The sequence below is a fragment of the Carica papaya genome, chromosome 2, assembly GCF_054855325.1.
Source record: "Carica papaya isolate Zhongbai chromosome 2, ASM5485532v1, whole genome shotgun sequence".
Lineage (NCBI taxonomy): Eukaryota > Viridiplantae > Streptophyta > Magnoliopsida > Brassicales > Caricaceae > Carica > Carica papaya.
The window spans coordinates 8,074,407-8,098,399 of NC_142310.1; the positions used below are offsets into that span (position 1 = coordinate 8,074,407).

General features: G+C 34.7%; 3 protein-coding genes and 1 long non-coding RNA gene across 5 annotated transcripts; 1 reads left to right on the plus strand and 3 right to left on the minus strand.

Annotated features, from left to right (window-relative positions):
• Window positions 1-1,192: 1,192 nt before the first annotated feature.
• LOC110814428 (Tetratricopeptide repeat (TPR)-like superfamily protein) lies at window positions 1,193-5,587 on the minus strand. Its single transcript, XM_088213125.1, has 3 exons — window positions 4,803-5,587; window positions 1,601-4,132; window positions 1,193-1,475 (listed from the first exon to the last, which is right to left on the minus strand). Exons 1-2 carry the CDS (start codon window positions 5,257-5,259, stop codon window positions 2,079-2,081), a joined length of 2,511 nt encoding a protein of 836 aa, XP_088069251.1. The 5' UTR covers window positions 5,260-5,587; the 3' UTR covers window positions 1,193-1,475; window positions 1,601-2,078.
• A 6,745-nt stretch (window positions 5,588-12,332) lies between these two features.
• LOC110824105 (uncharacterized) lies at window positions 12,333-14,788 on the minus strand. Its single transcript, XR_002541498.2, has 2 exons — window positions 14,656-14,788; window positions 12,333-13,804 (listed from the first exon to the last, which is right to left on the minus strand). It is a non-coding gene; the product is annotated as an uncharacterized LOC110824105 (long non-coding RNA).
• Window positions 13,798-16,680, plus strand: LOC110824104 (DNA glycosylase superfamily protein). Of its 2 annotated transcripts, none has more exons than XM_022054642.2 (5): window positions 13,798-14,953; window positions 15,677-15,746; window positions 15,838-15,921; window positions 16,018-16,159; window positions 16,282-16,680. In XM_022054642.2, exons 1-5 carry the CDS (start codon window positions 14,578-14,580, stop codon window positions 16,558-16,560), a joined length of 951 nt encoding a protein of 316 aa, XP_021910334.1. In that variant the 5' UTR covers window positions 13,798-14,577; the 3' UTR covers window positions 16,561-16,680. The 2 variants fall into 2 exon arrangements, with proteins under 2 accessions (XP_021910334.1, XP_021910335.1); XM_022054643.2 differs by having other exon boundaries at window positions 15,689-15,746.
• A 3,385-nt stretch (window positions 16,681-20,065) lies between these two features.
• On the minus strand, window positions 20,066-23,768 carry LOC110824081 (phosphatidylinositol 4-kinase gamma 5-like). The gene is made up of 2 exons (XM_088213126.1): window positions 23,517-23,768; window positions 20,066-22,652 (listed from the first exon to the last, which is right to left on the minus strand). The coding sequence occupies exon 2, from the start codon at window positions 22,370-22,372 to the stop codon at window positions 20,429-20,431; it is 1,944 nt and encodes a 647-aa protein (XP_088069252.1). The 5' UTR covers window positions 22,373-22,652; window positions 23,517-23,768; the 3' UTR covers window positions 20,066-20,428.
• Between the last annotated feature and the right edge of the window lie 225 nt (window positions 23,769-23,993).

Below are 23,993 nucleotides of genomic sequence, written 5' to 3' on the forward strand. Positions count from 1 at the left end.
TCTAAATCTGTCTTTCTACAGAGGTTATTATTAACCAAATGTTTTTGTATCGGAAGATAATATATGAGTTGAGTAGTTATTTTACATAATTTTGTAGTGTTTTTATAGTTTTTCTATATTAAATTCATTGTTTTAGCACAAAATCTTTCCATCCCATGTTAAAATTGCGCAATCAACCAAATTGTGTGGCGAGAGAAAATTGAGTTTGAACCCTGCATGGTTTTGGCGAACTTGGTCGTCTTTAGTTCTAATTTTTGGATGACTCTGGTAACCCTTCAAGAAAACTTCTCAATTATGCCAAGATGGTGTGTTTGATTTAGAGAGATCGTGGGATGGAGTAGGAGGTATCGTGACATTCAGTGGAGAGTGCGATCCACCCACAACTTTTCCGAATGACTATGAACTTGAAATATATAGTTATGCTTCAAAACATTATATTATTTTTTCTATCTATAGTTGCATAATTTTTATCCAAGTAATATATTTTTAAAAGTTCATAAATTTTATAATTATATTTTTAACTTCAAAAAATCTTAGAAAATATATCTCAACATATGCATAATATTTAATAAATATGTTTTGTACTAGAACTTCATCTTTTTAGTTTAAATTTAAAAATGTTTTTTAAAGAAAATTTTAACACACATAAAAGAACTGAGTTAGGCCACCATTTTAATAGTGTGGGAAAATAAGATTGGATGCATAATATTATTGAGTATAGATTTAAATTTGTTTTAATAATCAAAACCAGTCATTTCTTTGATTTAAAAGAAGTTTATAATTTTTTATTTACAAATTAAAGAAGAAAATATTTATGTTATATGTATCTCCCACTACATATACATTGTGTACATAACTTATTAAGATTCTTTTTGGCTCATTATAGAGATTTTAAGTAGGTATAAATTATTATCTTACCGAGATACACTACATATTGTACTTGGGAGTTTGAGAAAATCCTACATTAAGCAAGAATAAGAATTTGGATATTTCTGAATATTTTATCACAAAGTTTTAAGAACCAAGCAATATAAATTTATAGTAATATATTAATCCAGAGTCTATTTTTAATATATTAATGAAAAGATTGTAACCGGACAGTGCCGCAGTTCGTAATCTATCAAGTGAAAATGAACAGAAATGGCTATTTATGACAGGGGCAAGATGTAATTAAACTGCAGAAGCCAGAATATCAGGGAGTAATATATGCTTAATTTATTTCCAGGAAAATAATTACACCAGGGAAGAATATATAATTACATTATTGATGGAAAAATAACTGAGAGATAAAATTACGAAAATTTTTACCTCGTGTGAAACAACTGTAATCCAATTCAAGAGCAAGAACTTTAAACGTTGACCACAAGTACATTACCCCAATATTGCCATACTTGATAGCTTACCAGCATTGCCAATGGATCCTGAATAAACCTGTATGTTCTGCAGCTCTTGGATTTTATGATGCATGGCAATTCCTACAATAAATAAATTGAGTCGGTCCATAATTATTAATCGCCGTATAACTACTTGCTCTTATGGGCTATCCATTTGAAATTGCAATTGTCAAAGAGAGAATACCATTTTGAAATTTTTTAATTACCTTTGTCTGATTGTACCAACAATTTGTCTTCTGAGATTGATGTTAATAATCACCATCAGGAATAAAAAAGATTGACCCCAACGGATACTGCAAGACGTCCCGGATTGAATTTGCATGTCAAGTACTTCCAGTGTTACTCCTACTTTTCTTTCCTATAGTAAGAATGACGTCCGACACTTTACAAAAGTTAATCTTGGCAAAGTGCAGCATTATAATCTTCTCAAGTAGCAAGCATTCATGATCCATCATCTTTGTAATCCAACTTTACCACTCTCAAAGGTGAATGATGAGGCTGTCACTGTATGCAGCAACAGGAAACAGAGGGCAGCAGAGACTGTCAATAGCCCATTCCCATAGCCAATAAACATCTTCCTCAGGTAGGAACTCTTTTTATAGACCTCACATTTGAACTCTTATAACTTGAAAATGCCATCTCTTTCAAAGATGAGATGCGTCAACATTGTTAATTCCTCATCTTTTATTCAGGAAGTACACCAGATTTTATCATCTCAGCAAGTAATTCACTAAATGAATTGAGATCCCCCTTGTGACAGAAAGAGTTAAGCATCATTATGCAGATCTCCGGATCAGGAGAAATTCCACTAGATAACATCAATGAGTAAAAATATTTAGCTTCACTTGTAAGAAATCTTTTACAAAGTCTGTTGATGATGGCACTATAATCTCTGATTGTAATCTGAAATCCCCTCTCCATCATTTGGTGGAATAGAACTACAGAAATTTGTGGATCACCTTTTGCACTGTGCCCCTTGATTATTGTGGTATAAGCAAATTTTGTCAAAGTAACATTTTGCTTCTGAAGAGAAACCAGGAGCCTATAAGCATCGATTAGATCCCCATACACACAAAGGCCATTAATGAGAACATTATAGGTGACAGATGTTGGCTGCAGATTATGCAGCAGCATCTCCTCGAATAACTGGAAAGCTTTTGTGAAATCTCTAGCCTTGCAAAAAGACTGAATAATGATATTATATGTGATTTGATCAGGAGTTAGTCCCCTAGCGTACATGTCTTTAAGTAATTGTAGAGACTCTTGCAGCTTTCTCTGTTTGCAAAGGCCCTTAATAATTACAGTGTAAGTGACATGATTTGGTCCAATGGCCTTTTCTTTCATATCCTGAAGCAGCTCGAGCATACAGCATATATTTCCTTCTTCACTGTATGCGTCCATAAGAGTCGTATAAGTTACAGCACTTGGTTCAAGTCTATGCAGCTTGATGGTATCTAAAATTTGTCTCGCCTGAGCTAACTTTCCGTTTTTGCAGAATCCATATATCAGAGAATTGAAAGTAACTATAGTTGGATTAATCCCCTTTTCAATTATTAGTTTGTACAACTTTACAGCCTCCTCAATACAACCAAGTTTAACATACCCATTGACCATGATATTATACAAGACAATCTCCTGTGAGAAGCCACTCACTATTAATGAATCAAAGTACTTCCTTGCCTCAGATATCATCCTTTTCTCACACAAACCCAGCAGAATACCCCCATGTGTAATAGAGTTTGGGAGGATTCTCCTTGAGCACATTTCATTGTATAGTTGTATAGCTCTTTCAACTTCTCCTTGTTTGCAGAGGCCATGGATGAGGATAGAATATACAACAATATCAGGATCTAAACCAGTACTTTCCATTTTATAGAACAATGACAATGCTTCATCAAGCCGCCCATTTTTACACAAGCTGCTGAGAAGTACACTATATGAGATAATATTCATCTGAAATCCCCTTGAAAGCATCTCATCCAACAATTTCAGTCCTTCCTCAATATTGCCTGTCTGGCAATGCCCACATATCAATATTGTGTATGTGATTATATCTGGATTTAATCCTTTAGTTAACATTTGCTGGATGACCTTCCAGGCCTCATTCATCAAACCAAGTAGACGAAATCCTTTGGCAAGAATGTTGTAAGTTACTATGTCAGGCTCTACCCCATGGTTCTCCATGTCATCTTTTAATTCTAAAGCTTCCTCTATGGAGCCAGCTATACACAGCCCATGGATAAGAATATTGTAAGTATATACATCAGGAAGCAGTCCAAACTTGAGCAACATACAGAAAAAGGACTTTGCAATATCTGCCAAACCCAATTTACAATACCTCGACATGACAGTATTAAACGTAACAACAGAAGGCCCAACATTTTTTCCCTTAGTCTCCTGGATGAAAGATACTGCATCTTGTAGCCTGGATTGCCTACATAAGCCATCTACAAATTGAGAGATAGTGTACTCACTCTGAGGACTCCCACTAATTTTGATTTTGTCAGACACATCCCACATAATATCAGAGTGCCTAAAGTTGTACAATAGACTGTTATATGTTTCAATTGAAGCTGCCAAGTTCAGATCTTTCATATTTGCAAGGACGTAAAGGGCATCGTGAACCATCTCGGATCTTGAAAAAACACAAGCCAGCATATCCCATACCACTTCATTTGAATCCCAGTGTCTGAAGCTATCCAAGAGGAGCTCACAAAGTAAAGCAGCTGAGCCAGAGCCTACCAGAAATCACATGAAATCTATAAACAAAAAACAGAAGCAACATTTAAAATCTCAACAATAAAAAATTTCGTTATTTTAAAGGTCGTGTTATCAGATTGCAAGGAAATTCTTTCTCATATTAGGAGCAGTGAATCAAACAGATAAATTTTGAGCTGAATCTTACAAGAATTTAATCTTTTAAAGGCTGCTTGTATCGTTACCATCCTCAGGCCCAGTTTCTTCCGATGGATTGTGTTTCTAACAAATCCCGAAATTTGTGGAATTCATTTTAAACCCATATTTAGTTTACCCAAGAGATATGCAAAATTTGTTGAAATCTAATTTTTTTCCCACAAATCCTACCCAGAAATTTGTACTGAGTTTATTTTTACTATATGTGAAAAGATTTTAACTAACGAGTGCAATTTTATAAAAGTTCAAAGATTTCTTCCAAATATAGTCTTAGTCAATACAGAAAAACATCGGACAAATTTTCCCTTAATGTTGAAGATTACAACAATTTCGAAAGTGTCAACTCCAAATTGATACTTCCACGATTTCCAGATAGAAACTTAGGGATCAAAACATCAATTTCTTCCTCACTTTCCAAAGTTTGGACTACCAAGACCTTCTTTTACGTAAACAAGAACGCAATTAAAACACGTAAAAGAAAATAACATAATGCACCTTCCTCTTGCAGCATTTTCTTTAACAACAACCGAAGGTCTCGGAATCGCCTCTTTCCCGCCAAAACATGGCAAACAACAAGCCTCGAAAACCTCGAGTGCTGGAAACCATACTCATCCCTCAGACAATGGAAGAATGCAACAGCCAAATCAGGGCTCTCAAGCCTCAACCCGTCGATGATCTTATCAACCTGGCACTGATTCAACATAGAAACAACGCCTCTAAAGTAATGCCCGCCTAGAAATCTCCTAAACCCCAATTCTTTCAACCCCGCGAGGATATTGTGAACGGTGTCGCTGGGATTTGAAGAGATGAAGGTGGTGGCGGTGGCGGTGGTCAGGGGGTCGGCATCGAGTTTTGCGACAGAGACTGAGGGTTTAGTGAAGATGAGGGAAGAAAGAGAAGCGACAATGTGAGATTTTTGGGGAAACTGGAGCGGTCTCCATTTACAGAGCATGGAACGGGGTTTAGGGTTTTAGCGGGCGGGAGCTTGTTTCTCGAGAATCTTTCTGAGAAACGAGTGGTAGAGAGAGAGAGAGAGAGAGAGAGAGAGAGAGAGAGCGAATCGGAGACAGAGAAGGTTAATATCTGAGATGACAAAGAGACCAGAGATATTAGGGTTCCAGAGAACCGTTGCATTCCCGGCAATTTTGAAGGTTTACTTACGGTGGTGCAAAAGATCCAAGGGGTTTTGGAATTGACTGTTGACAACTGGGAGGCAGAGGAAGCCTTTAAGGGAAGAATGTAACGACGTCGTTTTCACTTTCATCTTTTGGAACTCTTGTTTTGGATGGAAATTGATGGGCTCTTGTCCTGAAAGGGGTTCGTATGCATGTTTATAATTTTTTATACATCAATTTGTAATCTATAATTTATGTACATTAAATTTTATTTAAGGCACATCATCATTTTAAACTATGAATTTATTTCATGTTATTTATAATTTAATAACATTATTATTTGTATAAATTATTACTTTTCGAAAAGCAAGCTAAAATTAAAAAGAAAGTCAAACAATATAAAATTTTTATCAAGATAAAAAAATATATTAATTAAGTTATAAAACAGAAAATATCATAAGAACATGGAGATAAACAAGTTTAATGCAACTATTTTTATCAACTTATGATCTAGATAAATAGTAGCATTTTAATTTTTTATGATAATATATAATTTTAGTTTTAAATTCTAATTTCTTATTCAGAAATTATATTTTTTTATTTTTAAAATAATTGTTTTAATTTATTTTAGAAACTTTTAACTTCAAAAAATATTTTATATTAATATCAATTAAATATATTATTGGACCCAGAAATGGCAGAGAGAGCTGCGAAACTCAGATGATAGTCACGGGTGGAAGATGATAGAAGCAAAGATATGAGGAGTTAATTTCCGGGACCCAAGCTCCATTCACCAAGGCAAAAATTCAGAGAGCAGCGTCAAAGGAAGGATTTAGGCAGTTGACTCCAGAAACAAAGGGGGAATGGGATTTGATAGAAGAGAGACTGAGAAGGAAATGTGGGTTTCGGCTACAAAAGGAATAAAAAGAAAGTTGGGAGGGGAGAGCGAAAACAGAGAGAGAGAGAGAGAGAGAGAAGAGAAAAAGGAAGGAGCTTTCGGGTTCCTTCTGGACACTTCTTCTTCGGGTTTGAGAGAGCGGAAAATCTGAAACAGAGGGCTATATGCGTGAAAGGGGGAGGGCGCTTGAGTAACAAAAAAGGAGGGAAATAGTGGAGGAAAACAGAGAAGATTTCTGAGCAGAGGAGTGAAGCAATGCCAGCAGAGAGAAGGGAAAGAGAATTCCGGGAAAGGTAATATGTCCTGTAATTGATTTTACTCAATTTTCGTTGATTTCAAATTTGTTCTGAATTAGCTTGATTGGACAAAATGAGTAGCTTTTATGTATTTGATTCACTGGATTAATGAGAAAGAAATCTAATATGAATGTGGTGAAGCAATTAAATGTGTATATCCTTTTCTTATTTTCAGAACTAAATTGAAGTTAGTGTTTAGAGTCATAGTTTGAGATTACTATAGTGAAGGATATTTGACTCAGTGACTATATTTTTCCCTCGTGTTTTTAAAATAAAATAAGGTTTGGAATTTCAAGTGATATTTCTTTTTGAAATGGTAATAATTTAGTGTTGCTTGAATTTGTGAATCGTCTCCTTTGGTTTTGGTTTAATTCTATAAAATCGTGTTTGCAGGAATTTATCTTTCAATTGAGATACAACTATTGAGTTCTTTAAATTTTAGCAGGAATAAGAAAGTTGTTTGTTTGATATATAAAGCGCATATTTTGAGCATTAAAAAAACCGCTGTGGTGATCTTGAAATTCTAGCATGTGCTCGCTGTCTACAGACGTTGTTGTATTTAATCATTTGGTTCTTTTTTTTTTTGAAAATATTTACTAAGTAGTGTGATGCATGCTTTTGACCTCGTTTTAAAACTTAACTTCTAACAATTCTAAATAAGCAAAATTAGGTCTTGAGCTACTTCAATTGAGGAGCATACACCAAGCATTCTTCGAAGTTTAACAAATACAGCGTGCTTGAGTGGTTTTGTCATAATATCTGTCACCTAATCTTGACTTCTATAAACTTCAAATCAATTGTGCCATTGTTGCATAGATCACGAAGAAAATGGAATCTAACATCAATACGTTTGCTTCTTCCATGTAAAGTAGGATTTTTGGAAAGTTTGATTGTTGAAACATGGTCACATTAGATTGTTGTGGAACCTTGCTGCTGGATATGGAGTGTTTCAAGCAATCTTCTCAACCAGATAGCTTGCCCTGAACATGTTGCTGCTGCAATGAACTCAGCCTCTATACTAGACAAAGTAACAATCTATTGTTTCTTCGATGTCCATGACACAAACCCAAAACACATCAGAAAAACAAATCCAGATGTACCTTTCCTATCATTCAAGTCACCTGAAAAATCACTATCAGATAATCCAATCAATTTTTTTGTGGTTTTAGCTGCATAAAGAATTTCAAAATCAACCGTGTCTTTTAAGTAACCAAAAAAAATTTTTGCAGCAGAGAGATGATTCTCAGTGGGATTCTCCAAATTAAACTAACACCATACATGATGTCAGGTTTGGTTGTAGTTAGATACATCAAACTCCCTACCATTTGCTTGTACAAGTTGGCATTTATCTTCTTCCCTTCTTCATCTTTCATCAACTTTAAACCAAATTCAGTTGGAGTACAAACTGAATTACAATCCTTCATTCTGAACCTGTCTAAAATCTCAAGAATATACTTGTTTTGTGAAACAAAAATGTCCACTAGTGACTGCATAAATTCTATACTGAAAAAATAATGCATTAGTCCCAAATAACTCATATCAAATTCAGTCATCATATTTTTTTTTAAATACATCAATCATGACTTCATCATTCCCGGTATATATCAAATCATCAACATATGAGTTTATGAGGAAATTTCAGAAAATCTTTTTTAGCAAAATAGACATCTATACGGCCATACCAAGCTCTTGGAGCTTGCTTTAGTCCATACAAAGTATTTTTTAATTTATATACCTTTTCTTCACTGTCTTTCTTCACATATATAAGGAGTTGATCAACATATACCTCTTCTTGCAGTTCACCATGCAAGAAAGTTGATTTCACATCTAATTGATAAATAAACCATGAATTTTGTGCAGCCATGGACAACACCAATCGAATTGTATCCAACCTTACAACTGGAGCAAACACCTCCTTATAGTCAACTCCAAATTCTTGTTTGTACCCCTTCACAACAAGTCGCGCTTTGTACTTGTCTATTCTGCCATCTTTGTTTAGCTTTGTTTTGTAAATCCATTTAACCCAAATGGATTTTTGCCCCTTCAGAAGCTCTACCAATTCCCATGTATTGTTCTTTAAATTTTTGATAGCTTCTTGAAATGTAAGGGGATCATAATTTGCAAATAATGCAAAACGGGTGAGAAGATCTTCAGATTGATTAATTCCAATTACCTCATAATCTGACATCCATGTTGGCCTTCTTCGAACACGATGAGAACGCGAATCAACTACTTTTTCATTTTGCTCATCCATAGCTGGTTCATTTTGGGCATTTTCAGAGGCAACTTCTGCTATAACATGCTATTATTTGGGCTGATTTGCTTCTAAACCATTTTCTCCATTAAAGCTTGTTGGGATTTGTTCTCCAGAAGCAATTTTGTCCAATCATCAGAACTGATTCTCATTAAAAATGTCTCGATTGATGAGAATTTGCTTAGTGCTAGGATTATAAAGGTTATACGCTTTTGATTGATCACTAACACCAAGAAAAATGCATTCTCTCCCTTATCGTCTAGTTTTTTTCTTTTTTAATCTGGAACATGGGCATATGCAACACACCCAAAGATTCTGAAGTGATTTACAGCAGGCTGTTGTCCGTTCCATACTTCCTCTGAAGTCATGTTTTGAAGTGCAAATGTTGGACTTCTATTCAAGATGTAAATACTCCACTTGACTGCTTCAGGCCAGAAACTTTTTGGAACTCCACTGCTCGTCAATAGACTTCGCACCATGTTCATGATTATGCGATTTTTCCTCTCGTAAACTCCATTTTGTTGGGGTGAATAAGCTGCTGTAAGTTGTCTCCTTATTCTATAAAGTTTACAAAAATTTGCAAATTCATGTGAGTTATATTCTCTCTCACGATCTGAACGAAAAACTTTTATAGGACTGTCAACTTCTTTCTCAACAAGTGCTTTAAAACTTTTAAAAGCTTCAAAAGATGCATTTTTTTCTGTAAAAAATATACTCAGATTTTTCGAGTATAATCATCAATAAATATTATAAAAAACATTTACCACCATTGGATGTTGGATTGAGGGGTCCGTAAATATAAGAGTACACCAGTTCCAACATGTTCCTTGCTCTCCATGACTTCCCTTGTGGAAATGGAGTATGTTGTTGTTTGCTAACAACACATTATTCACAAACTTGAGAAGGAATGACAAGTGAAGGGAGACCCGTCGCCATATTTTTTTGCTCGAGTTTTTAGTCCACCAAAATTCAAGTGGTCATATCGAAAATGCCAAAGCCATGAAGAATTCTTCACTTCAGCCATCAAACAAGATTGGGTAGCTTGTATTTTCAGCGGAAATAGCCTGTTTGCACTCATTTGAATAATTGCAATAACTCCCTTTACAGGATCATATATTTCACAAGCTCCCTTTTGAATGGTTATAACATAACATTTTTCTTGCAATTGACCAGTATTTAACAAATTACTTTTCAAGTCGAGAACATAATATAATTAGAAATAGTCTCCACAAAACCATTCTTGGTTTTAATGTTAATATCATCTTTTCCCATTTCATTTATTTTAGAACAGTCACTAAAACTTACAATTAAGTGAAAACTTTCATCTAAATGAGAGAAAATAGACTTACTACCACACATTAATGTTAATACCACCTTTTCCCATTACATTTATTTTAGAACAGTCATCAAAACTTACAGTTAAGTGAAAACTTTCATTTAAATGAGAGAAAATAGACTTACTATCACATATGTGATTACTGCAGCCCATATCCACATAACAAACTCCAGGAGTAGGTTCCTCATTGGTTAGAACAGTCATCAAAAGAGTTTTAGCTTCATGATTCTTTGCGAAGTTTGATTTCTCCCCTTTCTATTTGTCATTAGACAGCTTGATACGACATTCAGAACGATAATGACCGAACTTATGACACTTGTAGCACTCAATTTTGGATTTGTCATAATGTTGAGCCCCTCCTCTTCCTTTGTGTTGAGGTTGATAATCGTCATAAGGTTTAAAATTCTTGCTGCCATTTTTGTTGCCTTGTTCTCCCCTTCCTCTTTCTCTTCCTTTGCCCCTTCCTTCAGAATTTAAGGAATGATAAAAAATAGAAGCCTTTAAAGCTTGCTCCTCTGTAGTTGAATTGCGATTTATTTTCTGTTCATACACCAGCAAGGAGCTTTGTAATTCATCAAGAGAGAGTGCATCTATATCTTTAGATTCTTCAATCAAGCAAACAATGTAATCGAACTTTGATGTTAAAGAACGCAAGACCTTCTCTACAATAGTGACATATTCCATTTTCTTACCATGAAACTGCATTTTATTGCTTATCTCCATGGTTCTTGCAAAATAACTAGTAATAGACTATCCATCATTTATTTGCAGAGTCTCAAAATCCCGTCTCAAAGTTTGAAGCTATGCACGCTTGCCTCTTACTAAATCTTGATATTTCTTTTTCATTGAATCTCAAATTTGCTTGGAGGTATCTTTGCATAAGATGGTCTCCAAAATCGAACGATCAATAGTCTGGAATAAATAATTCTTTGCTTTGAGATCCTTCAACTTCAATCCCTCAATTTCTGTTTTCTGCATATTAGACACAGCTATTCTAATTGTTGGTTCTAAAATTCCTTTCGAAACAACTTGCCAGTACTCCTTAGATCTGAGGAAATTTTTCATCAACATACTCCAATAATCATAGTGACTATCGAAGCGAGGAATTGCAAGTTGTACAAAATTGTCAGATGCCATTGACAATAATAATTTCAACAAAAGAAAGCTACTGTTTTTCTCGTATGAATTAGAAACTTGTGGCTCTGATACCACTATTGACTCAAATTAAATAGATTGCAAAAATGAGAATGGAGTAAGAAGACAAAAACTGAACTTAAAACCTTCTCAAAATTAATAGCAAATTAACCTATAAATAGGCATTACAATCAGTAAACAACTAACTCATAATTCCTATAAAATAGGAAGCAATAATTCCACTACCATAAACTAAAATGCTAAAACTTAGGAACCATCAAAGTATTAACCATAAAATCTGTAAAATAAAATATTTTCAGTTAATTACTAAGTTACTATTAACATTTCAGGTCCCATTCTTCTCGATCATGTTAATCTCCTTCTTCATGGCAACTCTCCATACTTCATATGTGAACTGCATCTTCAAAAGAAGGACCTCAACTGCTAAATTGCAATATTCATAAATCCAGGGAAAAAACTGTCTTGAGAACTGGAGAATCAGGTGGAGACTCAGTATTTTCTTACCATCGTAAGTTGGAGAATTTTGAGGCATTAGGAGAGGAAGTGAAGAAGATTTACTTGCCACTTCATCCTTTTCTGGAACGCTGTTATCCCAATTCCAATCTGATAATTCATTAGCAGTTACATCTGTGCTTACCTAGACTTTGTGCCTTCAAGTCGTAGACTATATACCCTTTAGAAGTTAAGGAAAAAATTCCTTCTACTGCCCTTTAATCCAGCTTAGTTCGTCTGGCCGAAGGTACATGGATATAAAACATTGAGCAAAAGTTTTTCAAATGCTTAGCAGATGGTTTAATATCACTCCATCCTTCAGTTGGTGTTTTCCATCCAATGCTTTAATAGGCAGTATATTCAAGAGACAGACTGCTGTATAGACAACTTCATCCCCAAAAACGAGTGGGAAGTCTTTATCAGTCATCATTGTTCCAGCCATTTCTACCATGGTTCTATTCTTCCTTTCAGAAATTCCATTTTGCTAAAGTGAATAAACAACAGTTGGTTGATGATTAGTCCCCTGGTCTGCACAAAACTAATCAAATTCATTTAAGGTATGCTCTTTTCCATGGTCAGACCTCAAATTGCTTACCATACATCCACTGTATTCCTCCGCCATGGCTTTAAATCTTTTAAATACGGGAAAAACTTGCCTTTTTTTGTTCAAGCAATAAAGCCAAGACATCCTTGAGTAATGGTCAATAAAAAGTACAAAGTTCTTGTCATTGCTCAATGAGTTCAACACTTGTAGGTCCACACACATCTATGTGAACTAATTCCAACTTTTTCTGTGCCGTCCAAGAAGAATAGTTTGGAAATGATTTCCTATGCATTTTTCCCAATTGGCAGGAACTCAATACATCCTCCACCATTGACATTTCAGATAAATCCTTCGTTAAACCTCTAGAATGCAAATTCTTTAAGGCAATATAATTGAAATGTCCAGATCTTCTATGCCATAACAAGGACTCATCTTTTTGTGCTAAGGTAACTCTATTACACAGCTCATTCCAATTTAAAGGAAAGCTTTTGTCAACTCTAGCAATCAAGCTATCTTGAGGTTCATAAATGGAACGATGATTATCTTTAAAAGACAAAGAATAACCATTTGACAGCATTTATACTTCACTGATTTGTCTACAGCACAAAGCAAGCCTTCGTTCATAGCCGTGTGGCTGGCCCAACCACCATCAATGAACCATGTTTGATCCTTGCTTCATTGATCAAATTAAGAAGCCATAAGCAGCTTATCACAATCATCATGTTCTTGTTGATCAATGAAGTCAGACTTGTTGTTGTGGTTGAGTTGGTGCTACATTCTTCTTCATTCCGCAATATTTCTCGATAAATGTCCCCACTTCTTGCAAAATCTGCATTGAATGAGCTTCTTCCGTTTATATCTACAATCATTTTCTTGATGATTATCCCTTTTACAGAAACTGCATATTGGAAATTTTTCCTTTTTACAAGCATCAGTTGAATGACCAGCATTCTTTCCTTTTCCAGCTCTGTCAGTTCCTTGTTTCTTCCAGTGTTTCACAGGTGGCTTCCATTTCTGCCTTACCCGAAAGGTTCCCTCTGATATAGCTTCATCCCTCATGTTGGTCCTTTGTTCTTGTGCCTGCGGTTTGTTAATAATTTCAGTAGCTGAAGGATCTTTTAAATCACACAATTCTTTAATTGTTGGAACTTTCTATTCAAATCTAGCTGGTAGGCTGATGAGCATCTTCTTTATGACCTTTTGATCACTAAAATCTTCTCCGAACAATCTTTTTCTATTCACAATTTCCAGGAGTTGAGGAATAATTCTTTAATTTTCACCATCGTTCATACTTAGCAGTTCAAATTCTCGCTTAAAGGTGAAGAGTTTGACAGTCTTTACCCTCTTACTGCCTTCAAATTTGAAAGATTGACTTCATTGGAATAAAAATGGATGGGATATCTTTATCTGTGGAGGAGTACAAGTTAAGATTTAACAGTATTTTTTACTTGCAATGAGACGAACACTACAACTACATATTTATTCACCTCAACTAATTAACAGAGGGCTGTTAGTCTAATCATTTGGATTATTACTTTTAACAATCTTCTTTATTAATTCTCTCTTTCAGAGACAAACTACATTAATATTGTGTAATTCTCATTTGGGTCAATCTTTTGGAGAAATCTCAACATCAGAGACAAAAAAAATTATATACGACACACACATATATATGTATTATATATATACGACCCTTTAATCTGCCTAATTGTTTGTTGAGAGACTTTTGGTTATCAGGGTCTAATCAAATCCAATTCAATCATCATCACTGACTTTTTATATTAGAATTAAAAACTTCCATGCCTTGGTTCATCTTAAGTTTGTTTTAATTTATTTATTCAACAATACTTTTAGCTAAAATTTGTAATGTCTGCCATCTCATATTAGTAGCAGTGAGTATATACACACACACACGTATATATACTTGTATAATTTATTCAAACTGCAAATATAAAATAAGGAGAGAAAGGAAATTCTATAATACATGTATATATGGTATTATTAATTTTGCTTGAAAACTAAGGAGAGAAAGGAAATGTATAATGAAGTTCACATGTCACCAACTTAGGTATCCCACCACCATTACACATACAATTTATAATAACCCTAGACCTTTTAATGAATCTTCAGCACACACACAGACACCTTTTTATTACTTATAAAACTTTTTAACACAAAATATGTCTAAGCCAGGTTGTGTGAGAAAACACATTGTGGAGAAGAACACAACCAGGAGGGAACAAAATTTGAAAACTAACCAGAATTTTTTGTCGAAGCACCTCAAGAGAATTTACCCAATTGGAATTCACAAGAGCAGTTCATCGTTATCGTTGTCATCTTTATCGTTGTCCTTGTCACAAAATTCTGATTCTTCCCTCACTGCCGATTCCGCGGCTACGCTGGAGCAGAAAATTTCGCTGGCGCTCCACTTGATTGGGCCGCACGAAGAAAGGAAGTATTTGTTGCCAAAACATGTTCAGCCACAGCAACAGCACCAAACTGAGGATCTGAGTGGTGAAGAATTGAGGAGATGCAACTGGATAACGAAGAATAGTGGTAAGCACTTTCATCTTGCTTTAAAGCTTTTGCTTTTCTTGTTTTATGCATTTACACATACTTGGTATATAAATAGCACGCGCAGATATATGTACACATACGGGAACATGTCACGGTAAAACATATCTACCTTAAGTTTATATCAATTTTGACATTGAATTAGTTCAAATTTTATTTAAAAGTCACTGATTATGATAATTCAGATTATACCTAGAAAGTAATGGAAACCCAAAAAAGAAAATCACAGACGGGTAAATGGTAAATAAGAAGTGAGATTAATGGGTTCTCCAAATTTTACTGTTAGGAGAATTCTTAATTAGTAATTTTGGAAGAAACATCAGTTAAGCAAACTTGTCTTTTTTTTTTTTTTTTTTTTAATTGTAGATTCGAACAAAAAAATTACCAAATTTGACATCATAATCTAGAAGCTAAATTTTGAACATGAATTGAAAGTGACAAGTGTCCTACTTTTGATTCCAAATTTTGGCCATCACTTTAATAATATGAAGATTTTATATTGTAGTTGTTGGGACTGCTTCTATTGCATCGACATTGATAAATATCCAAATAATTGAGCAACCACCAGAAAACCATATTACACTGATAAAATTATATACTATATGCAGCCATTCATAAAATTTAATGCAAAACCTAATCTTTTTGTTGAGTAAAAATTCATAAATGAACTAATTTAGTTGTAGATTAACGTTGATATCATTAAAGGTTTGGTTACAGATGAAGTTTATGTGTCGTTTCATGATGAGCAATGGGGAGTTCCAGTTTATGATGACAAGTAAGTGATGTTTCAATTTACATTTATAAGCTGAATTTATATATATATATATATATATATGTTTTGACATATATAATAAGTTACAAAACAGTCAATTGTTTGAGCTGCTCGCAATGGCTGGCATGCTGATGGATTTCAACTGGACTGAAATTCTAAAAAGGAAACAAGTATTCAGGTAGAATTAATTAAATTTCTTGCAGAAATTAGAATATACTTAATTTCATTGTAGTGTAATGCAATGCAATGTAAGTTTTTGCTGGTAATTCTGCAGAGAAGCCTTTTACGGATTTGATCCGAACACGGTAGCCAAAATGGAGGAAAAAGAAATTGAGGAGATAGCCTCCAATAAAGCAATAATGTTGCAAGAAAACAGAGTGAGGTGCATTGTAGACAATGCCAAATGCATTGTCAAGGTAAGTTGAATGTTGATTCCTATATCTCAAAATTTATTTTTGAAATTTTTTTAACTCAAGTTTGAAAATTTACCAATTTGAGAAATTGGTAAAAAAAAAAAAAAAAATGAATGAATGATTAGATTGGGAGAGAATTTGGGTCATTCAGCAGCTACATGTGGGGATATGTGAACTACAAGCCAGTGATAAACAAGTACAAATATCCAAGAAATGTTCCATTGAGAAGTCCGAAGGCAGAGGCAATTAGCAGGGATCTAATGAAGCATGGGTTTCGATTTGTAGGACCCGTCATCGTTTATTCCTTCATGCAGGCTGCAGGCTTAACCATCGACCACCTTGTTGATTGTTTCAGGCACAGTGAGTGTGTAAGTCTTGCAGAAAGACCTTGGAGGCACATCTAAACACCATTTTATATGTACTTCACAAACTCCTACAGAGGGATTATTATGTACTCATAGTTTATCGCAATTTTTATTTTTTTAAATTTTAATACTATTTGAGGTTGAAATTTCATCATAAAATTAGATGATATGTCTGAACACCCGCGGGGGGAGGGGGTTATGTAATGTCATATGTTGAATATGTAATGTTTCATATTCGCCGATAGGGATAGGATTCAATATTTGTTTAGTTCGGTCCTTGATCATTTTAGACCGGAAAAATTGAATCATTTTACTTTAATTCAATTTAGACTAAAATAGAGCAGTTTAAATTGAAAATAAAAAAATATAATTTTACTTTCAATTTTATTTAATATTAATTTACTAACAATTTTTTAAAAAAAAAAAATCGGAATAAAATGTATTAATCTTTCGGTTCAATTTGATTCATTTCAATCCAATCTGGTTCCATACTAATAAGCAGTTGTAGACGCCATGCAAGCTTACTAACAAAATCGATATAAACCTAAATGACTCATCAAAACCTGGCCGAGCAGCCTCTCGTGCGCAGCAGAGAGCTTAACTTGCTAGTGCTCCGGTTGAAGATATCTAAAGCTTTTCAAATTTTAGCCAGCCCAATTTACCTATTTTAACAACTATATATCCAATTTAATTAGTTTGAAATTTACATTTAATTAAACAGAATTAGTATTAATTAACACGTTAAATTGGTTTTGGGCTGGTTAATATATTTGATCAGTTGAGTTCTTTTAGAACAAATCACGTATGAATAATAAGATAAGAGTTGAGAAAGGTAGAAAGCTTGGGTTTGGGCCCAGCCCATAGCCTAATCATTAATCATGCCCATTAATAGGATTTTACAATGAAGTATGACATATAATATGTATATGTGTGTGTGTGTATATATATATATATATATATAATTTAACATGTACTAAGAAATTTTTTCTAAAATAACTAATTGCAAGCAACGTACTGTACTATAAACTTGCTTAATTAATTGAGAGATCAAATTGCAAACCAAAAGGATTTTTTTTGTTCTAAGCCACTTTGATGATTTAGTAACCACGGCAAACGACTTGAAGGTTATCAAACGAGAACGCTTTTACATACATACATACATACATATATATATATATATATATAATTTTAAGGTTTTTAGATATCATGAAAGTACGTATATAATCACGACGAAGCTAATGATCTTGTCTGCAAACGTTGTAGCTTTTCTGATTCTGTCTATTATTATTCACGCAGGTGAACATGCATGCATGATAGCGCTCGAGATGGACAGCCTGCTTACGGAGCCGATTTAAATCAATGCTTGTTGTCAACTCATTTAAACTATTAACATCCTCTCTTAATCAGGAGTTGAACACTTCAAATTTAACATATTTTTTGAAAAAATTATATAATTTATAATAATAATTTCAAAAAATAAAAAGTTAATTATTTTTTATTTAAAAGATTAATTATGTAAAGCTTTCGTCACACCCATAATCATTAACATATATATAATAATAGAAAAAAGAAAGAGAGAAAAAGATGTCTTCGATCCTCTAAGCAGCCAGCACATGGCTTCAAGTCTTAATTCATAGTCTTTCAATAATCATATCTTCACCACAGAGATGCATGATACCTTTTTTTTTGTAGGTTGAAGATGTTGGAGAGACAACATGAAAAGTCTTGAGTCCCACTTAAAAAAGTATTTTATTGAACAAGATCATTTTATCTTCAATTGCAATCAACGTCTAAACAAATCCCCAAGTGGCACTAAACTACAAAACCCACTATTCATATCTACAGATTAGACTGCCACGTTGATTCTTGGACCATAATATATATACATATATAAACATCCATTCATCAACTATCTATATATATATATATATATATATGTTTCCTTTCCTATTCAATGCTGCAAAGTCAAGTTTAAACAAAATTAAATTTAGCATGAGTTACAAAAGGTGAAAAGCTGCGATCTGGTGACTAGCAGGCATGTATATATTGTGTGTTTATATAAGCATACGCACAGTGTTAGATGAGAACCTCCACCAAACTTTCAATGTCTTATCTCTTGGTGTAGATAACATCCATTTTACACGTGAATGCGACCCATTGATATCGACACCATAAAACAAAGCCAAATAGAATGTTATATATATGATGCTAATCAAATCATTTCTACTTATGCCCAGCTACTATTCCTACCCATGCATCTTCGAAAGTACGTTTCTGAATAGTAAATCGAACATGTAATACATATTTACCACCATATATATATATATATTTATATATATATACACATACATATATACATATATATATATTAGTTTTTGATAAGTGTGAGAAAAAAAAAAAAAAACCCTGAAGGTAGAGACATATTTTTGTGAAGGGATAAATATTATCTTTAATCCGGTATATTTTTATGATTCATAGCTATTAATAAGTACTTATTTGTTTAACAGTTAATTAGCTATGGAATAAAAATAGTTTATTAAATGTATTTTATATTATTATATAACTTTTTATCATTCCAATATTTATACTAATTTTTTAACATAATTAATTAATATAAATATCTTAGATTAATAATAATTTTCACTGTATATTATTTTTTTATAGTAATGATCAACTCATAACACTCACTAAAACAAAAAATAAAATAAAATAAAATTTTAACTTAAACAAGATTAATCTTTTGTTTAAGAAGTGGATTACATTATTATTAAGATTTGATTATGACGGAATTAGTAGAAATAATTAGTAAAAGCCAAGAGCTTAGAAGACTCCGAATTCTTTTGTCTACACTTTAAGACATCAATCAATACTCGTCTTTATCATATCTCTAAGGCATAATATTAGCTGTCACCAATCAATATCAATAAATAAATAAATAAACAAACAAAAACACGAAACAATTACATACTTACATATGTCCGCCCATATTCTATGTGGCAGATAAACAAAAAAAAAAAGAATTTTAATCAATTAAAATTTAGTAACGTATATATTTCCAACAAAATATATATTGAAACGCTCAGCTTTGATTATATAATTATCATAATATAATCAATAATATTGCAATTTAATAGTTAAAAATTCTTATACTCTACTTAAAAGAATTTGTTTAGCATTAGATTCGGAAATCTGTGACATTAGGGCAGAGGCAGAGACCGAAGCTCGGTACATATATCGGTGTGTTTGAGAGAGGTGAGTCAAGAATTAAGAGTTTTAGCAGGGTTGATGGAGGGAAGGATTGTTAGGACAGGTTTCCTCCCTCTTTGTTAATGTCAATTTCCTTTCTTGCTGAATTCATATTTTTGTTACTTTCTTCTTTTGTGCTTAAAATGCAATTCTCTCCCTTGATTTTGAACAATCATGACATAAACATTTGAGTCTTGTCTTGTTGAGAAGACTTTCCAAATCCACATAAAAAAAAAAAAAAACTCATGTCGCCACAGCAAATTGACATGCAATAATAAGCAAAGAAGAGAGTTGAATATTTACAAAAATTCTTTTCAAGGATTGCATTCTACAAATTATTTATTTAACAAAGTAAGTTCGGGGCAGTGAAAACAAAAAGAAAGAGGAAAAAAGAAATCAAAGACCAAAAGGTAACCAAACCAATTCTACTCAGCTCTCAACGTTGCTGATGCCAAAGTAGGCCAAAGATATTTACAGCTACTGTCTAGCATCTCCCAACTACAGCGCACCTTCCGCAGTCTTATCTCCCAAACTAAAGCACTTTCTGAGGGAGAAAAACCCATATTCTTGACCTATCCTAACAATCCTTCACTCCAACAACCCTATTAAAACTCTTATTCTTAACTCACCTCTCTGATACTGATATATTGCAATCTCAATATCAAAACTGGCACGATGTACCGAGCCTCTGTCTCTGTTTCTGCCCTAATGTCACAGATTTCCGTTTGTGAAATGCTGGGTAAAGTAATTCTTGAAACTTCTCCAGAAATAGAATCCATTCCTCTTCGTTCATGTCTGCCAACTTCACAAAGCTTGTGCTCGCAGGAAGTTGCTCATTCGCACTGTTGTGCCCAAGTGATGTGCCAGAAAGGTAGCCATTTTCTGCTTTTACTGTGCTGAATTTTGGGAATTTCTGGCTCTTATCACTCAAGCTTGTATTCTTCAGAGACATTGAAAGCCTTGACAGGTCATGGATCCTTTCAGGAGCTCGAGGCACAACAAATCCTTCATGCTCAACTTTTGCTTCACTTTCCTCTCCCTCATCCTCTTCATCCTCCTCCTCAATGGTTTCCTCAAGTTTTGAAAGCAGAGAATGGCCATTCCCAACCCCAATATCAAACTGGAATTGCAATCTGGCTATATAATCATCCTCTCCTACCTTATGTATGTTCTGTTCTGGTCCCTCGCAATCTATATCAAATTGGAATTCCTCATCCCCTCTGTCAGACTTGGGAGATAGCACCTCCCTCTCAACTATCACCCTCCTAGCCTCCATACATACAATCTCAAGCTCACTTGGCTCCTCTTCTCCTGCGCGGAATTCCCTACTCATCATCTCACCAATTTCAGCAAGACAGAGACCAAAAGCAGCAGCTTCCTTGAGGAAAATTGTGCAGAGAACCAACACACGAAGACATGCCTCTCGAATCATGGGTAGCTCCCTTCGCAGCATCTCACAATCCCGAAGAGGATCAAGATTTTCAATATATTCAAGTTCGTCATCCGAAAATGGAATTGAAGCTTGAGGCCAATGAATCCACTCAAAGTATGGATCCTCCAAGGTTTCTGGCAAACATAGGCCATGGTCAATTGGAATGAGCTCCACTTGACCAAAACTTCCAACACAGTCAAGCTTTCTGACCAAAAGATTTCCAGCATGCCTGTCTGTGTTGAAAATCCTGATGTCTAATATACCTATGCGATGCACAGCAAAAACTGGGAAGCTTGAGGTACCATGGTCACTGGCATCAAAGTCGTGTGGTATGAACTGTTGGAAGGACGCAATCTTGCTAACCGTCTTCCCTTTATGAGATTTGTTTACGTTCACCCCATCATTGACATTGAAGATTGAGTGTGTAATTTTCACAAGGGCAGTTGGAGGCACATTTGCAAAGTGATCATAGTCAAGAAGGTAAGCGGCAACCTCTCTGAATCCAGTTTCCCCCACGCGCACTGAGCGTTTCAAGCCAGGTTGCCCAAGGGCTTTACCAACAAAGCCTTTGGGGTTGTTAGGAGCAAAAGGTTCTTCATCCGTTGGCTTCACAATTGCAACGCTTTCACCTCTGCTGTTCCTGAAATAGTATGCACCTCCAAGCCCACCATGAACAGGAAGGGGTTCAACACCCATCTTCATTGCCTTCACGGTGTCCTTGATCAGCTGTTTCATTCTATCAAAGTGATTCGACTGCCCAAGTATTTCAATGGGACCACTCTGATCCCTTTGCTGCATATCCCTTCCAGTAGGTGAGAGACATGGAGTAGATGAGCTTCTATGTAGAAAATTTCGCGTTAAAAGAAGATGAGAATCATTACGAACAGCAGTGAGATCATTCTTTAGCACCATATCCCCGAAAGTCAATGAACTCTCCTCAGTGGGAAAATTAAGGGCCAGTTGCATCCTCCGTTTTACAGTATGTGCATTATCACCACGATCTAATTCCATACCCAAAACACAACCAGTTTCTGTTTGCACAAACACCCGCCTCCGCCCTGCAGGTTGCTTCCCTTCCATTCTCTTGCTACCATGATATTCCCCACGTAAAGCACTCTTAAACACTGTCACTGCCATCTGGGTTTGAACAGGACTTTCCAATTTATGAGACATGAAAAAGGATATCAAAATGGCTTTTTTGGCTGGCGACAGAGGCAGCAGTGGAAGAGAGCTTCTTCCCTGCCAATAAAGCGCCAAAATCCCAAGCCAACAGCAGTATAACGAGAAAGAAACACAAACCAAGAACGATCATCAAACAAAGAACTAAAAGACCAAACAAGCCAAAGTGCAAGAATCGGAAACCTCTACACAGAATGAGAAAGCAACATAAACTTATTCTTGAGCTACATTGAGCAACCCATCTTTTGAGGCCTTATCCGCAGGAGAAGACAATCTGCAAGAAAAGAAAAAGATATGGACTCAAAACACCAAAAGACCCAGTCTTGTATCTTACAAGAAGATCCTTCAGAATATCTAAGAACAATAAACTTCTGCGGGAGTTACTAAATCTGAAATCAGAATTAATTTATGCATATCGCAAACGAGACAAATCTTGAAGTAAATGATTCTAAATGGATAGCTCTAAATTTCTGACAAAATCGGGGCTATTTTATTAATTCTTCATAATAAGGAGAATCTAACGTATACTTGGTCTTTCTTCCTCATAAAAATTTCCTAAGCATTAATATAGTATTAGCAACTGACTCAAGAAACCCGCCCATTAACTATCTTTCCATATTGATTGCATAAATTTTAAGCAAAGAAACGATAAAAACAAAATTTATTTTTGTTTTCCGAAAGGTAACGCAGAAATTTAATTAATTTAATAAATCAATCAAAATGCAAAGAAATCTCAATTATTTCAATAAATCGACCGCAAAATGAGACACATTAACAGTAAAAAGGCCATTGAGATCTTGTTTGGTTCATTTCTAAAACCCCAAACAACGACAACATAACGATTTAAGTAACTCAAGAAAACTCAGCAGTTGGCACATTTTTTTAAAACCGAAACAAACTTTTCTTACCGTTTCTCTCATTATCCAAAAGTTCCAAACCAACAAAGGAAAGAAAAAAAGAAACAAACAATTTTGTTCCTTAATGAAAATACTCTCACTCAAATTTGTAGGGGAAAATATACCCAAATCCAAGACCCAAAATATGTCCAAATTGGGAAAAATCAATCAAGAACCAGGATACAAGATATCAAATTTAGAGATATCACTCCAGGAGACACATGAAACAAAATGAAACTCACCAGATTTGGAGATCTGAACGGCACATACCAAAAAGGAACCTGAACCCCCAAAAAGAAACAGCCACGAGAGAAACGTTAGAGTTTGAAAGACGATGAATAAACAGAGGGGGGGGAGAGGCCAAGCCGAGCCAAGTAAAGCAAGGATGGTAAGGTTCAAGGAGGCATGGAATCGTCCGAGTTGACTCAGTGAGTTCCTGGTCCAAGCCCTCTCTCAATCTCTCTCGCTCTCGCTTCCAATTTCTGATTCCTCGTTGCTCTGTCCTCCCTGAAACGGTCTTTAACTCTTGCGCGTAAAGCTGAGGTTACAAAACTAACCCTGGTTAAGTCCCCAAAAAACAAAAGCACCAAAAAACATAAAAAAAGGAAATGTCCTCTCTCTCCCTCCTCTTCGTGATTCGAAGAGTCTAGAAAGAGGAAACACGACCGTTGGATTTTGGGCAGTGAAGAAATATGGACCGTCTGATGAGCCTTGTGTGC